This window comes from Macrobrachium rosenbergii, chromosome 24 (genome assembly GCF_040412425.1).
Source record: "Macrobrachium rosenbergii isolate ZJJX-2024 chromosome 24, ASM4041242v1, whole genome shotgun sequence".
Lineage (NCBI taxonomy): Eukaryota > Metazoa > Arthropoda > Malacostraca > Decapoda > Palaemonidae > Macrobrachium > Macrobrachium rosenbergii.
The window spans coordinates 38737924-38752543 of NC_089764.1; the positions used below are offsets into that span (position 1 = coordinate 38737924).

Below are 14620 nucleotides of genomic sequence, written 5' to 3' on the forward strand. Positions count from 1 at the left end.
ATTGTCACATACAATAAACTCGTATCAGGCGCACTCAAATGCTCACACTGTGGACGTTATTCACATCAGTCTTGTTGATGCAGATTGTCACAAGTTTCAAAGGATCTGTAATGATACTTTCAAGCAACAAGCAACATTACCTTCATTTTGCTGACATTTATTGATGTTTATGGGTATAAATTTATTTATGAGTTAAGAACTCTATAATTGTTATTTTATCAACTCACTTTCTCTTTGATCATCACATAGGTATGGAAGAAATGTCTTGTACAGAAGCTAGTCTTGCAGATGAATGACATTTGAGGCTTAGTCTGTGTGAATAATGACTTACCTATTTCAAATCAAGCCATCAGAAATGAAACTAAGTCATTTCCATTTTCTTTTCAGGAATGCAAGCCCTTCAGCAGAAGCAAAATGATATTCTGGAGTAAGTTATGTAAAGCAGAAATTCACTCCCCAGTTGACCTAGCAGTGACGCCACTTATTGTCATTTTTACAGATTATAGACTGATTATTTAACCAGGCATTTCTTGATAAATATTTCTTACCTTCCATGCAAAGTATCTGGTCTAAATTTTGAGATAACTGTAAAAGATTATTTCATTTTTCACTTATCTGTCTTCACTGAAAGGCTTTACCAATTGGTCTCTACTCTCCTTTCAGGATATGAGGACTTTTGCAGAAAATTCAGGTAGGTCTCAGGCATTGAATCCATTCAAAAGTTGACAAATGCCTGTGAAATTAAGCTTCCTGATATTACAGATTCTTGCTGAATTGAGTGTAACAACTCCCAATAACACTTGATAAACATGATAATTTTTTCAATCATAATTATCTCTTGAGAGAAAAGTTTGGAGATCAAGTGCAACAAAAGTGTGGCTTGTCATCTCTTATAAACTTCTTCATAGTAGTAGTGCTTTGAATCAGGGCTTGTTCTTTCTTTCTTCGACATTTTGGAGCCAATGAATGCAGAGCCCTAAAAATTTATTAGGATACAACCCACATTTTCTTTTCTGTGTTTAAGGCCCTTGGTTCAAAAGATCTGAAATAGGAAACACAAAGTCATTCCCCATCTCCATAATCTTAAGGAACGTCTCTTCAAGAAATAATCAGTTGCATTAGCAAAGTCCATCTAATCCTTTTTAATTTCATTTTCCGATTTGAATGCAAGTTTCTGTGTTTCTAGCCATTAGACCATATTGCAGTCCCCCACGCAAAACTTCAACTATAAAGGAACTGATGTTGAAATAAAATTGTAGAAGCTTGAATGCATATTTTGTGGTTCCGATGAATGAATCAGTGTTTTTGACACGTTGCTTTTTCTTTCAGAAATTCAGAAGAAGCATCATGTTGAAAACAATCTTCAAGGTATTTGTGGCAAGTTTTATATTCTACTCAAATATTATAATAGAGAATCATTTCCTGACAAGACTCATTTGAGCTTATAATCATGATGATGAATTGACAATGACATAACTGATCTCATCGTCCAGCTTTCATTGGAATCATTCAATCAAAATAAATTTCTTTTGCAGAACTTCATCGTGACCTGGAACACATGAAAGGTACTCTGTAACCCTGATAAATTTCTCTTCTTTTCGTGACAACATAATTGTTTCTGTGTTTGTCATAATAATCCACTGTCAAATCATTCCGAAATTGGGATGACAGCTGATGTCTTCCTTCCGTGCAATAACTTTGCTTCCAAATTCATCTGCATTGTATGTAGAATTCTTGATCAGAAGTCGGTGTTTTTAAAGTCGTTGCCTTTGTTTCTTCAGGTGAAATGAACAACAACCAGGACTCTCTGCAAAGTAAGTGCATTTATTCATCAATATTTGGCAAGAAAATATTTCCTAGTTGTGTGATGTTTATATTCTCAGATATCACCATAAATATTATAATGTAGTTTCTTACGTCATAAAAGTTTATCAACACAAATTGTGATGAATTGACAATGAAAATAAAAGTTGATCTATTCATCCAAAATTTTCTCTTTTCAGAATTTCATCATGAACTGGAGCACGTGAAAGGTATTGATTACCCCCATTGAAAGTTCTTCTTCTTTTCCTGCAACTAAGCCAAACTGAGTCCGTTTACCTCTGTGAATGTGAAAATAACGACCAAAAATCATTGAGAATTGGGACCAAAAAACATGATAAAATGTCTTCCTCATGATAGATTCCTTTAGAGATAAGAATTCAATCTGCAGGATAGGTTATAGAATCAAAATTAATAAGAGACCTTTGATGTTTTTTTTCTCAGGTGGAGTGAAAAGCAACCAGGACTCTCTGCAAAGTAAGTGCATTTATTCATCAATATTATGGCAAGAAAATATTCCCAGTTGTGTGATGTTGTATATTCTCAGATATTACCATAAATATTATAATGTAGTTTCTTACTCATAACACGATTATCAACACAAATTGTGAGGAGGGACATTCGTAGAGAAGTCATCCTTGAAAATAAAAAGTTATTTTTACCTGTCATTAAGAAGAAAATTTCTCTTTTCAGATTTCCATCATGAACTGGAGCATGTGAAAGGTATTCTTACCCCCTTGGAGTTCTTCTTTCCGTCCTGCAACTGAGCAAAACCGAGTCTCTTTATCTTGAGTGGATGTGCAAATAACGACCAAAAACATTGAGAATAATGACCAAAAATTATTGAGAATAACGACCAAAAATCATGATAAAATCCGAAGTCTTCCTCGTGATAGATTCCTTTAGAGATAAGAGTGACAATATTCAGGATAGGTTAGAGAATCGAAGTTTCTAAGAGACCTTTGATGTTTCTTTTCTCCAGGTGCAGTGAACGACAACCAGGACTCTCTGCAAAGTAAGTGCATTTATTCATCCTGTATTCAGGCAAGGTCATGTCAAGACATCAGTATAGACAACAACAATATTCCCTTGGGAGTTGCTAGATCCTCTAAAGACACTGCTGCCAATATTTCCCCTTTGCTTGTCAATCCTTTTGGAGATGTCAATTTTAGTGGTTTATTCTTCCCTGAAACGTTTGTGTGTTTGTGTTCATTTGAAAATAAGTGAGAAAGAAAGCACATCATTTCTTGGAAACAGGTCTCTTTCTTCAGTATTAGAAGTCATGTGAGGATAAGTGCCATGTGCCAGGTAATAAGAAATAAGATTCTGTTGAAATATATAGAAAGGCTGTGACCCTGAACTTTGTAGAGACAGAGATGACCCTTCCTTCCTTCCACTCAAATTCTATCGGAGGGAAATATCTAATCTAATCAGAGGAAATAGATTTAACTTTTTAGTCTTCATATATAAAGAGTCTCAGTCAGCCTCATGACCGAAGCATCTTCTAAAGGGGATTCTTTTTCTCTTTCCGGATATTTGGGAAAAACTGGGGACATTGGAAGGTAATTGCAAAGCTTCTTCAGTGGCCCTCACTCGTTTCTGAAAGTTCAGTTCTGTCAGAAAACAGTTCTTAGTGTTAATGTCAAGCCTTTGGCATTTCCATGAGTAATAGATAATAGTCAACGTTATGTTTAGTGATCCTGAATGATAAAGATGAAAATCAGGCCTCTTGCAAAGAAGGTTTATCAAAATCTCAGGGCAGGAGAATTTATGAGTATGACAATCATGATTGGCTTCAGGAGAAAGGCTGCCAAGATTTCACAGATACTCTGCCATCTGTTATTAGGCTCTGTTTCCTTTTCCTTTCAGGTTAATTTGTACTTGCTCAAGAATTTTATGTCATCATATTGGTGTGGACAATATATACATATATATATATATATATATATATATATATATATATATATATATATATATATATATATATATATATATGTATATATATCTGTATACATGTGTGTATCTGTCTGTATCTGTATATATATATCTATCTATCTATATATCTATCTATGTATATATATATATATATATATATATCTATATATATATATATATATCTATCTATATATATATATATATATATATATATATATATATATGTGTATGTGAATGTATGTATGTATAAAATCTTCATCTCGAGTACTCCTATACATTCCAGGGATCCATCAGGAAACAAAAGACTGCCTTGGAAGGGAGGACTTGGAATCCATCAAAAACATATCAGCAGGTACGCTTTGCATCTGGAAGGGATTTGACGCAATTCTTAATCTATGATTCACTGTTTTTGTGACATTTCCCTACGTCAGGATTGAAAAATAGATGATACTAAGTGTTATATTTGCTAATTTAGGACTATAGTACAGGACTTTGATATTTCTTAGACATATTCCATGTACAAGTATGAATAGGATTGAATGCGCATAAGAGTTCCATGTTGGTGTTCATGGGATGATTTTTCCCTTCCAGGACAACAAGAACTGGAATCTTCCCTTCGCCAGGAAATATCTGGAGTCATCTCTTTGTTAGAGACGGGAGGAATAGGAGGTCAGTCCTACTTGTGTTCTAGACAGGGAAAAGCCAGTTCTTACAGATCAGTCTATTCTTCTTCAGGCGTGAATTGAATGACACTGAAATGTTTCTGTCCTGATCCACTAAACGAAGGAATCCCTTTCTCGATAGTTTGTCAGTCCTGTGAAAGGTCTGACTGACGTCGATGGGAGGAATTGCTTGTGTAGCCACTATCAGTCATGATGGTGCTTCTTTTACTCATGTTTCTATGTCAGTTTTATCTTAAGGAATATGTGGAATAACTGCTCTTTAACTGCAATATAACTCTTCCCACAGATGAGTGCTCAGAGGGAAGCCACAACTGCGGTGACCACGAAGCTTGCACCGACAAGTTTGTAAATTTCACCTGTTCCTGTCTACCCGGTTTTGTACGGAATGGTTCGCGCTGTGAAGGTGAGAGATCAGTGCGCATTACTGTTATTTTCTTCATCTTTCTTCGTCTTTTCTTCCAGAAGAAATAATCATTTTGCTCATATGGCATTTCTTTCCTCACTGTCCGTTTTTATGTCATCTTTTGGCTAAAGAGTGGAATCAAGCATAATCCAAATTTTCCAGGAGGGGCTAACAGTCATGGGTTTTTGCTATAGAACATTTGGAAAATTCTCGCATGATAATTCTAAATCACTAGAATATGGCAATTTTGAAAATCTTGAATCTACCTCAGACAACAACAAACGGCAAACAGGGCATGTTTGAAACACTCAGATCAGTGTTAATTGGGGTTGCCATTATGGTTTTCTAGTTTTAGATGAGTTCTGATTGCCTTGAGGTCAACAGGTGCAAACCTTTGTGACACCGTCCCTTTTTTGTGTGCTGTTTTCAGAGTCCTGTCTCCCTTCATAATCACAAAAGCAAGATGAGACGTCCTATTATTCAGCCATTCACTTGGATCAGTCTTTCGTGGATCTTTCTCCTTTCAGAGTTAACCCTTCTCCATCTGATGACCTTCCAGTAGGAAGAGGAAACTCATTCTATAATAGGATCAAACAGATAGAATTCCAAGTCACTATTCCAACTGCCTTTCTTGTTTCAAGGAACATTTGTCCTTCTTTAACACAGAAATCTTATCTGATATTGTGATGGGTATGGTTTTGCAATGATTTATTATATATACACATATTGAAAAGGTCTAATTGTTTTTATCCAGCATGCTGTCAGTTCCAAGTCCTTATGATATATGGATTGAAAAAACTCTTAGCCCTCTTTGTCCCCCGAAATGACTTTCCTTGCCCTCCCTCAGAACAAAAGGGACCATTCCGCAATGCCTCTTTCTCAAAACTATGTCTTTACTCCCGAGCAGACATCGACGAGTGCGCCTGAGGGAAGGCGGAGTGCAGCCCCAGGCAGCATGCAGGAACTCCGTCAGGAGTTACAGCTGCTCTTGCAACCCCCTTTCAGAGGGGATGGACGAACCTGTTCTTGTCCTCCTGGTTTTGCACAGAATGGTTCACATTGTGATGGTAAGACAGATTGCTTAATCGGTTTATTACTCCCCATCTTTTTTTTTTATATATATATTTTTACATATATTTTACTTTCTAAAAATGTTTTCATCACATTCAAATTTTCTTCTTTTTCCTGACAATTCTTTCATATGATTTTCTCCATACCAATTATTTTCATTTAATCTTACTTATCATAATGTCACTTCTAACGCATGGAAAAAGCCTGCCATTCCTTCACTGAGTTCTGGCTGTCTGAGTTTTGGAAAGACATTCAGAGGAATTGTGTCATCTCTCATTTTGGGTCTTTTCCTTTTGAAAGAAAGAATCATCCATTTCTTTTTCTCTTTGTGGATCCATGTTTATCTGACCTATAAATGTCCATTTCAGAAAATTTTTTGAAGATGTTGATTAAATAGAATTCATTTCTCTTATCTGGCCTGTTTTAAAGAACAAATGTCACTTTTTGAAATAAAAAAAAAATCCTTTTCGTAAAATTGTTGTGGCTTTTAATGTAATGTACTTGTGTCTTTTTATGGAATGTGCACTTTTTGAACACTCTTAATGATCTCATTGAACTATTATCATACTTCAAGAACTATTTAAAGCTTTCCAGTCATGAAAATTCTCTTAGAGTCCACAAATATAGGTTTCTTTTCCACTAAACTCATTATCCTGACGTTTGCCCGTTGAGAGTATATTTACAAGGTATTTATTTCTGAGCTTTCTGCCACAGGTGTGGTGACACTTTTGTATTTAAGATTAATTTGACGACTTTTGTCACTTTCACTGAACTGTCCTTGACAAAGAGTTTGTATCCTCTTTGTTTCTATGAAGGCATTTTCTAGACTTTCCTAAAGACAAATTGCAATGTATATATAATGTATATATATATATATATATATATATATATATATATATATATATATATATATATATATATATTTTTTTTTTTTAAATATTACTGCTGTTCGCCCTCATATAACTTTTTATTGATAAAAATATCAGCCTGACTGAGACAGGGAAATTGCTTTGTCTAGATAGGCAACAGCGTCTTCAGTTCAAACCTTAGGCTCCGAAAGTTTGGGACAGGTATATGTTAGGGCATTTAAGCCTAGGAAGGGTTCCCTATCAGCCTTAAAAATAGGTGGTCCTAAGGTTTATTCTATTCATTCCTACCTGTCTCTTGTCAATGTTTTGAAACAAGATTGCTGGACACCTGGGGTGACTGTTCTTGAAGAGGCCGGTCAGGGAACGGTCAGAGAGAGACTGGAGAACCAGAAGAGACCACACATGTCCGAACGATGGCCTCTTCCCCTATTCTTTGTCTATTATTCTATTAGTGAATTGAAGAAGACTGCCAGAATACGACTCCTCAGGTCGGTCGTTTGATGCGCACAACGTTCGTCCTAAGGTAAAGTCGATTCTTGTTCAAAGCTTGCCCATTCTTTTATCTTTTTCTGTATTTCACATTTTTTCTTTTGTTTTCTTCCTTCAGCCACCACTTAGGGTATATGTGTTTACAAAGTCTAGATTAAGCCAAATTATTTTATTGTTAGCTTCAACCCCATTATTCCAGTAAAATACCTAAGATTTAGGGTAAGCAAAAATCAGGTTAAATCTCGATGCTTTTTTATGCCAAGCGTCCGAATGTTTGGAAGAACCGTTGTGTTTAAAATCAAATTCATCTCAAATATTCTTGTTAAGGTTAATAACCCTTAACTGGCGACCTTTGGCTAATTAACGACTGTCTTTGAGGTTAACTTTTGGCTTCAAGTGGCAGGTTACGTGTAATCTTGGTTTGCAGGGCCGTAAAATTTACGTAAATTGAATAATACATGATCAACCAAGACCCTCACACGTAACATTGGCGACCTTTGCGTAGAATCTAAAGTACATTTTAGAGAAAGAATCTGGAGAAAAGGAAATTAAAATTACATTAAAAAAAAAAAAAAAAAAAGATAAAAGTCAGATATCGAACTCCATTTCATTCTTCCAAACAAGGAACGAGGCATAATAATAAGCAGTAAAGAGAATAGTTATAATAACAAGTAGCGAGAATTAGCGTAGGTAAAGGGTGCGTCGAGCAGAGAATCATAATTTTGTGTCGTTTAAGAAAGGGCATTTTACCGTGTTTCGGGCGTGAGAGAAGTCGTTCAAGTAACGTATCTTAAGGCCGAAAAAGCGGAGCCTGTTTCATGTACACAAAGTAATTTAGAAATCGCGTCGGCAATTCCGATCGTTATTGTTTGCATATAGCGGGAATCATTCAAAAACCGTGTCAGTGAAGTAGCAAACGAACTGAAATAGTAATTTTATCAATAAATACATTTTCAGTAAAGTAAATTTGGTCCGCAGGCAAATCAGCAAATCTATTTCATTCTTTTGTTTAATGTTTCCGGGTGAGAAACGATAACAAAAGACACAAAGTTGTTTGGTAATTTAGTTTTCCATCCGTAACGTAAAACGCTATGCATGATTGGTATATTTAAAGTAAAATCTGGATACCTGCATTTGTTTCGTTCGTTGTTTGAATTTTGTGCTAAAAAAAGAAAATACTCCGTCCACAGGTTGTTTTGAAATTGTTCGAACTGTTTGTGAGAGAACTGGCCATTTGATGTTTGTGCAGCAGGCCGAGGTTGTTTTGAAATTTAGGCCTAACGGGACTTTTTCCGCCATCTTAAGACCTTGTTATTGTCATTCTCTGTTGTGACCACTCTGCTCCCAGCCACTCTTGGAACTATTTTTTTTGCTTTTCGTAGTAACCCAGTTAGACAATATCTTAGCTAGAAAAAAAACAAAAACAAAAGATAATTTAGGCAGGGAAAGATAGGCCTTAGTTAGGAGTAATACCATAACAAGTTCTAAACAAATACCTACTATAAAAATCATATAAAGAAAATTTAAAATTTTTACGATAAACTTTTTGTGACGTCGGCTCCCAGGAAAATTAAGATAATAAAGTAATCCCTAAGGAAGCCAAGACGACGCATCTATATCATTTTATTAAGATCCATGCCATTGTGCATGTATAAAATCTTTGTTTACATGTTCTCAAGCAGCAAGAAATTGGCTGATTGAAAATCTCTCTCTCTCTCTCTCTCTCTCTCTCTCTCTCTCTCTCTCTCTCTCTCTCTCTCTCTTCGTCATTCAAGTAAGCATTCCTAACCTAAGTGTACGTGACCCTCTTCAAAGAAAGAACGGCCGACACTAGGCTAATTAATTCGAATACAATAAACCAAATAAAAGAAACACCTCTGTCCCACAATAGATGAGGACAAGTTAAGAGTAATTACAATACAGTGATAAACTGTCGGTCACGAGTGAGGCCTGCTATCCAGACCGAAGCAAACAGTAGTTTTCACCCTCTGAAAAAAAGAAGGGGCCGGTACTGGGACCAGCCACTCACGAGGATCTTTAAAAAAAAAAAAAAAAAAAAACCCAAATTCACTTTATTCCACAGTGCCAATAATTTGCAGCACTCATCACTGGAATAGCTTACTTCTCTCTCTCTCTCTCTCTCTCTCTCTCTCTCTCTCTCTCTTACCTTTTACCTTCCCTTTCTCTCTCATTCGATTGTTGCACTCTGCAGGGGTGTAGAGTGCCTTTCCTCCCATATAGCCTAGTTGGACTCCAGTAGAGGGTCCCTAGGAACACATTGGCACCATAAGTGCCACCAAGCAAGAATCCAGAAAAATAAATAAAACAAAACCAAAAGGGAACACAGAAGAGAAAGTTCTTCTGGAACCTAACCTGCACCAGTGCCTAGGGATACTGAGTGCCACCAGTGTGACCTGTACACGGCACACCCAAACTACAGTGCCACCTTTTGAAAGGGTGCCACGTCATTGAAGAGACACTTCCTCGCTGCCCAAATACGCCCAGTCGACCCGGTTAGACGCCCTTCCCCACCAGAACCATGGCAGCAGAGCATTATAAAACTTTCCTGGGGCTGGGGACGGCGGCAGGTCTCACCGGCTCGGAACTTACCACCTGGGTTAAGGAGCAAGTGGACGACTTGGCCAAGCGGGAGAAGGAAGAAAGACTCGAGCAGAGGAAGTATGAAGCAGAAGAGTATGAAGAAGAAAGGGTGTATGAAGCCGAGCAAAGGCAGTATGAAGAGGAAAGAGAAGAAAGAAGGAGACAGCATGAGTTAGCCTGCAAGGAAACTGAGTTAGCCCTAAAAAGAGAAGGAGCTCGAGCTTGAGAGAGCGAAAATGGAGAATGCCGAAGCTATGGCTAGCCATCAAGCCTCCAGTCCTACACCTGCTGCATCAAACGCTCCAATTTCGAGCATCAATTCCCTAGTCCCCAAGTGGACTGAGGACGAGCCAGAAGCATGGCTGGAGGAGATCAGGCTCTTTTCGATAACTACAGCACCACGGAGACGGAGAGAGCCTTAATACTAGCCAAGCATATGGAGGAAAAGCCAAGGCAGCGCTTCGCTCACTGGAGAAAGAGCCAGAGAGGCAACATGGCGGAAGTTCGTAGAGTCATTACAAAGGCCTACGAGATAACCCCAGAAAAATGGAGACAACGGTTCCGAGGTCTTGCCAAGGAAGTTGGCTGGTCTTGGACGGAATGGGCATGTCACAAAACCCAGTCCGTTTTCTTCTGGTTCGACTCCTTGGCCTGCACGGCGTTTGAGGATCTTTTCAATCGGACCATGCTAGAAGACCTTTTCCAATGTGTGCCAGGGCCCCTTGCTGTATATCTTAACGATAAACAGCCCTCCACACTTATGGAAGCGTGTCGCATGGCTGATTCGTGGGAAACTTTCAATCAGTCGCATAGCACCTCTCAGAAGCGAATCATCCCTCCGGCCTACCTCTCGAACTCCACTCGCCCGAAGAATGGACTGCCTAGCAAGACCCTGTGCAACTATTGCAGAAGGGGGCCACGCTGAAGCTGAGTGCCGATACAAACTCGGCACTAATAAGCAGCCTAACCCTACCAGCCAGAACTCCGCTCCCGATTCATCCGCTCAGCCCTCTCCTCCAACAGTTACTGCAGGCCACCGAGCCCATCCAAAAGGCCCGTGCAAATCCTGTGGGGCTGCTAGCCACTACAATGCTGGATCTCCGGCCTGTCCACATCATGTCCCCACCACCAAATTTGTCAACCTAATCAGCACTTCATTTTCTGCTGCTGGTCCGCACGGATCCTTTACCCGAGAGACTGGAAACCCAGTTCATCTCGGTGGCCCTCTTCAGAGCACTAGCCTGCCAGTGACCCTTCCGGTCACAGTAGACACTGCGGCAGATATTAGCCTGATCACCAGGGCCCAAGTGCCAGCCGGTGCCATGGTTGAGGAAGAAACCGGTGGGAAATGAAGTGGATAGAGGGCCACACCATTACCGTTCCTACTGTCCAACTCCAGGTTATGACACCTTGGGGCACGATACCCCACCGCCTTGGCGTGGTAGGTGGAATTCGGCCCGGAGTGGCCTTCTTGTTGGGTCGGGATCTTCTCTGCGGAAGCCCCGTCACCAACGCCACTCCGCAGCCACGTTACCTCCTCCACAGAGGCCCCATCTAAAACTCTCAAAAATGACAAACCTCCACCTTCCGCCCACCAAAGTGGTCCGCGGAAGGGCATAACCCAAACCTATTTCAGGCCTAGCCCTCTCCAATCGCGAAGGGCTGGCCCACCAAGAGGTCCTCCCCTCCCCGAAGAGAGATTCAGGAGGAGCAGTACCGCTGCAGGACGTGCAAGCGGGCAGACCACTCCACAAATTGGGAGGGCTGCCCAAGCAAGCAACGCCCAGCGGACGCCCCCGAACAAAACTCAGGAGAGGCTACGATCTCCTGCTGGGGCAGGAATCTCTGCCGCAGCCAAACCCAAGTCGTCCGAGGTATTGCACCTCCGGACCCCTCATCAGGCATGCCTGACCCTCAACTGCTGCCAGTGCCACTTGCGAGCACTGAGCAGTGCCAGACTCCGTCCGCCACGGACGTTGAGCTACCAATGGAAAAAGGCCCTATGCGGGTCTAAATCATGAGGCGAATCCTCCTCCGGGAGATTTAGGATTCCCCATGCAGTTGATCATCGCGACTGGAGAGCCTCCAGCACCCGAAACTTCTTCTTTGCAAGATTCTTCTTTGCAAAATTTGACTCAGGGATGAACCCTGGAGGATCGAAAATGGTACCCCTTCCTTGGAAGACCAGGAACTGGCATCCTCGGACGCAGAAGTCGAGATCGCTCTCGCTCCGGTTGTCGCAGCAGCCGGAGTAGGAGTCCTCCGCAGCTTTTGCAGTTGCCCCTGACTTCGCGCCCGCTAGCCCTTCTGGCCTGTCCCGAGTCGGTGCTCTCATCACCTGCTAGGCCAGCTACTGATAGGCCTTGGAGGAAACCGAAGAAGAAGAAGAAGGGGCGGAAGAGAGCCCAGTAGTTGCCGAGCTATAAGCTCATCCTGGCACTAGTGCCCTCTCGGCACAGTGCCCTAACATCTAAGAGTGATCCTGGCCCCTTGCCCAGAGAAGGTAGCCAGTGTGATCTCTTCCTTTTATTTGTACCTAGCCTAGGCCACCTTAAAGTACAGTACATCAATTTAGTAACCTTGTTCTTTCCACTTACCACCGAGCCGCAGTAATCATGTAAGTAGCCTAACTAATTTCAAGTAATCTTAACTATTGTGAACTGAGCCACGATGCTCGTGACACGCATGGCCTAAGACCTCAGTGAGGCACCCATTTATCATATGAGGCAACCCTCATGAATTAACTAGTAAATTTTAATTGTATTAAACATAAACCATGTTGTAATTTAGTTAGAATATTAACTCTTATGTTGGTGCTACGGTCGGGTTAGGATAGGTTAGGCTAGGGAATATCATAGAATGTACCACTAGGCTAGGTCTAAAACACATCATGATTGTAGGAGGTAGCCTATAATAACCGTGAGCACCTTCTAGTACTGCTAGAATTAGGTAAAGTAGTGATTATAGCTCATATCCTATCTAGGGTTAGGTAGTTCTGTAGCTAGGTAGGCTAACCAGGACTAATCTGCTCAGGGGAAGGAGAGTAACCTACGAGAGGCGAACAGCTTGCTTAGTATAGACCTTCACGCCCGAAAAGGAGTGAAGGCCCTCTTAAGGGGAGCTTTTATAAATATTACTGCTGTTAGCCCTCGAACATTTGATTGATAAAAATATCAGCCTGACTGAGACAATTGGAAAAGCATAGTTGTCATTTGGGCATTTAAGCATCTTCAGTTTTCAAACCTTAATGTCCGTTGGAGAACGGGATAGGTAAGCTTTATTAGGCATTTTCACCCTATAGGAAATTTTCCCTATCAGCCTTAAAAATAGGTGGTCCTAAGGTCCCTTTTTTCCTTCCTACCTGTCTCTTGGCGAATGTTTTTAACAAGAGACTGGACACCTGGGGTGACTGTTTTGACCTAGGCCGTTCAGGGAACGATTCAGAGAGAGAGAGATTGACTGGTTCTTTCTGACAGTTTCTTCCTTCAGCCACCACTTAGGGTATATGTGTTTACAAAGTCAGTTTTACCTCTTCCCCTTTCTTTGTCTATTATTCTATTAGTGAAGTGAAGAAGCAAAATTGTTAAAGAACTCCTCTCGTCGAATGTTTGGGAGTTGTTTAAATCAAATTCATCTCAAATATTCGTTCGTCTAAGGTAAAGTCTGTCTTTTTGTTCAAAACTTTGCCCATTCTTTATCTTTGTTTTCTGTATTTCAAATTTTTCTTTGTTTCATCTTCAGCCACCACTTAGGGTATATGTGTTTATGAAGTCTAGATTAAGCCAAATTATTATATTGTTAGCTTCAACCCGTTATTCCAGTAAAATACCTAGGATTTAGGGTAAGCAAAATCAGGTTAAGTCTCGATGCTTTTTTATGCCCTGGCGTCCAATGTTTGGGAAGAACCGTTGCGTTTAAAATCAAATTCATCTCAAATATTCTTTGTTAAGGTTAATTACCCTTAACTGGCGACCTTTGGCTAATTAACGACTGTCTTTGAGGTTAACTTTTGGCTTCAAGTGGCAGGTTACGTGTAATCTTGGTTTGCAGGGCAGGGCCGTCAAAAATTACGTAAATTGAATAATACATGATCAGCCAAGACCCTGACAATAACAATAATTATAATATATATATATATATATATACACACATATATATATATATATATATATATATATATATATATATATATATATATATATATATATATATATATATTCAAATCTCTTTCTCCTCAATGAACAGACATGGACGAGTGCGCCCAAGGGAAGGCGGAGTGCAGCCCCCAGGCAGCATGCAGGAATTCCGTCGGGAGTTACAGCTGCTCTTGCAACCCCTTTCGAGGGGATGGACGAACCTGTGGTAAGGGGAAGACGATCCTTTGTCTCTCTGAGCTTTTTCCTGCAGAGTCAGAATCTGTGAAACACAGAGTCAGCACAAAAGAGCAAAATTGATTCAGTTCACTTTGTTTGTATCATCATCTAGTTTCTCATCTTCTGAATCAGCTCATGAAAGATCTGCCTTGATGTCTGTCATTCTGGGCGATTTTGACTCTTGTGTAGCCTCCTCATCCTCACTGCAACCTCCTCTTTCTCCTTCCAGAGTTCTCGTGCAGGAAAGCCCGGCTGAGGTCATCGAGGGTCTGGGATGCGTGAAGCTTGTAAAAGGAAGACAAGACCTGGCAGGAGATGAACGCCACCTGCCAAGAGGCAGGGTGGCGTCTCCTGCAGGACTTCTCCTCACAAGTT

At 40.2% G+C, this 14620-nt stretch overlaps 1 protein-coding gene across 1 annotated transcript; it reads left to right on the top strand.

Annotated features, from left to right (window-relative positions):
* Positions 1-666: 666 nt before the first annotated feature.
* LOC136851863 (nidogen-2-like) lies at positions 667-14234 on the top strand (the record flags this gene model as incomplete). Its single annotated transcript, XM_067126178.1, has 10 exons — positions 667-691; positions 1330-1368; positions 2004-2033; positions 2266-2298; positions 2515-2544; positions 2804-2836; positions 4040-4108; positions 4348-4420; positions 4724-4842; positions 14118-14234. Coding segments are annotated over exons 1-10 (568 nt in total), but the record flags the coding sequence as incomplete, so codon positions are not given.
* Positions 14235-14620: the final 386 nt, after the last annotated feature.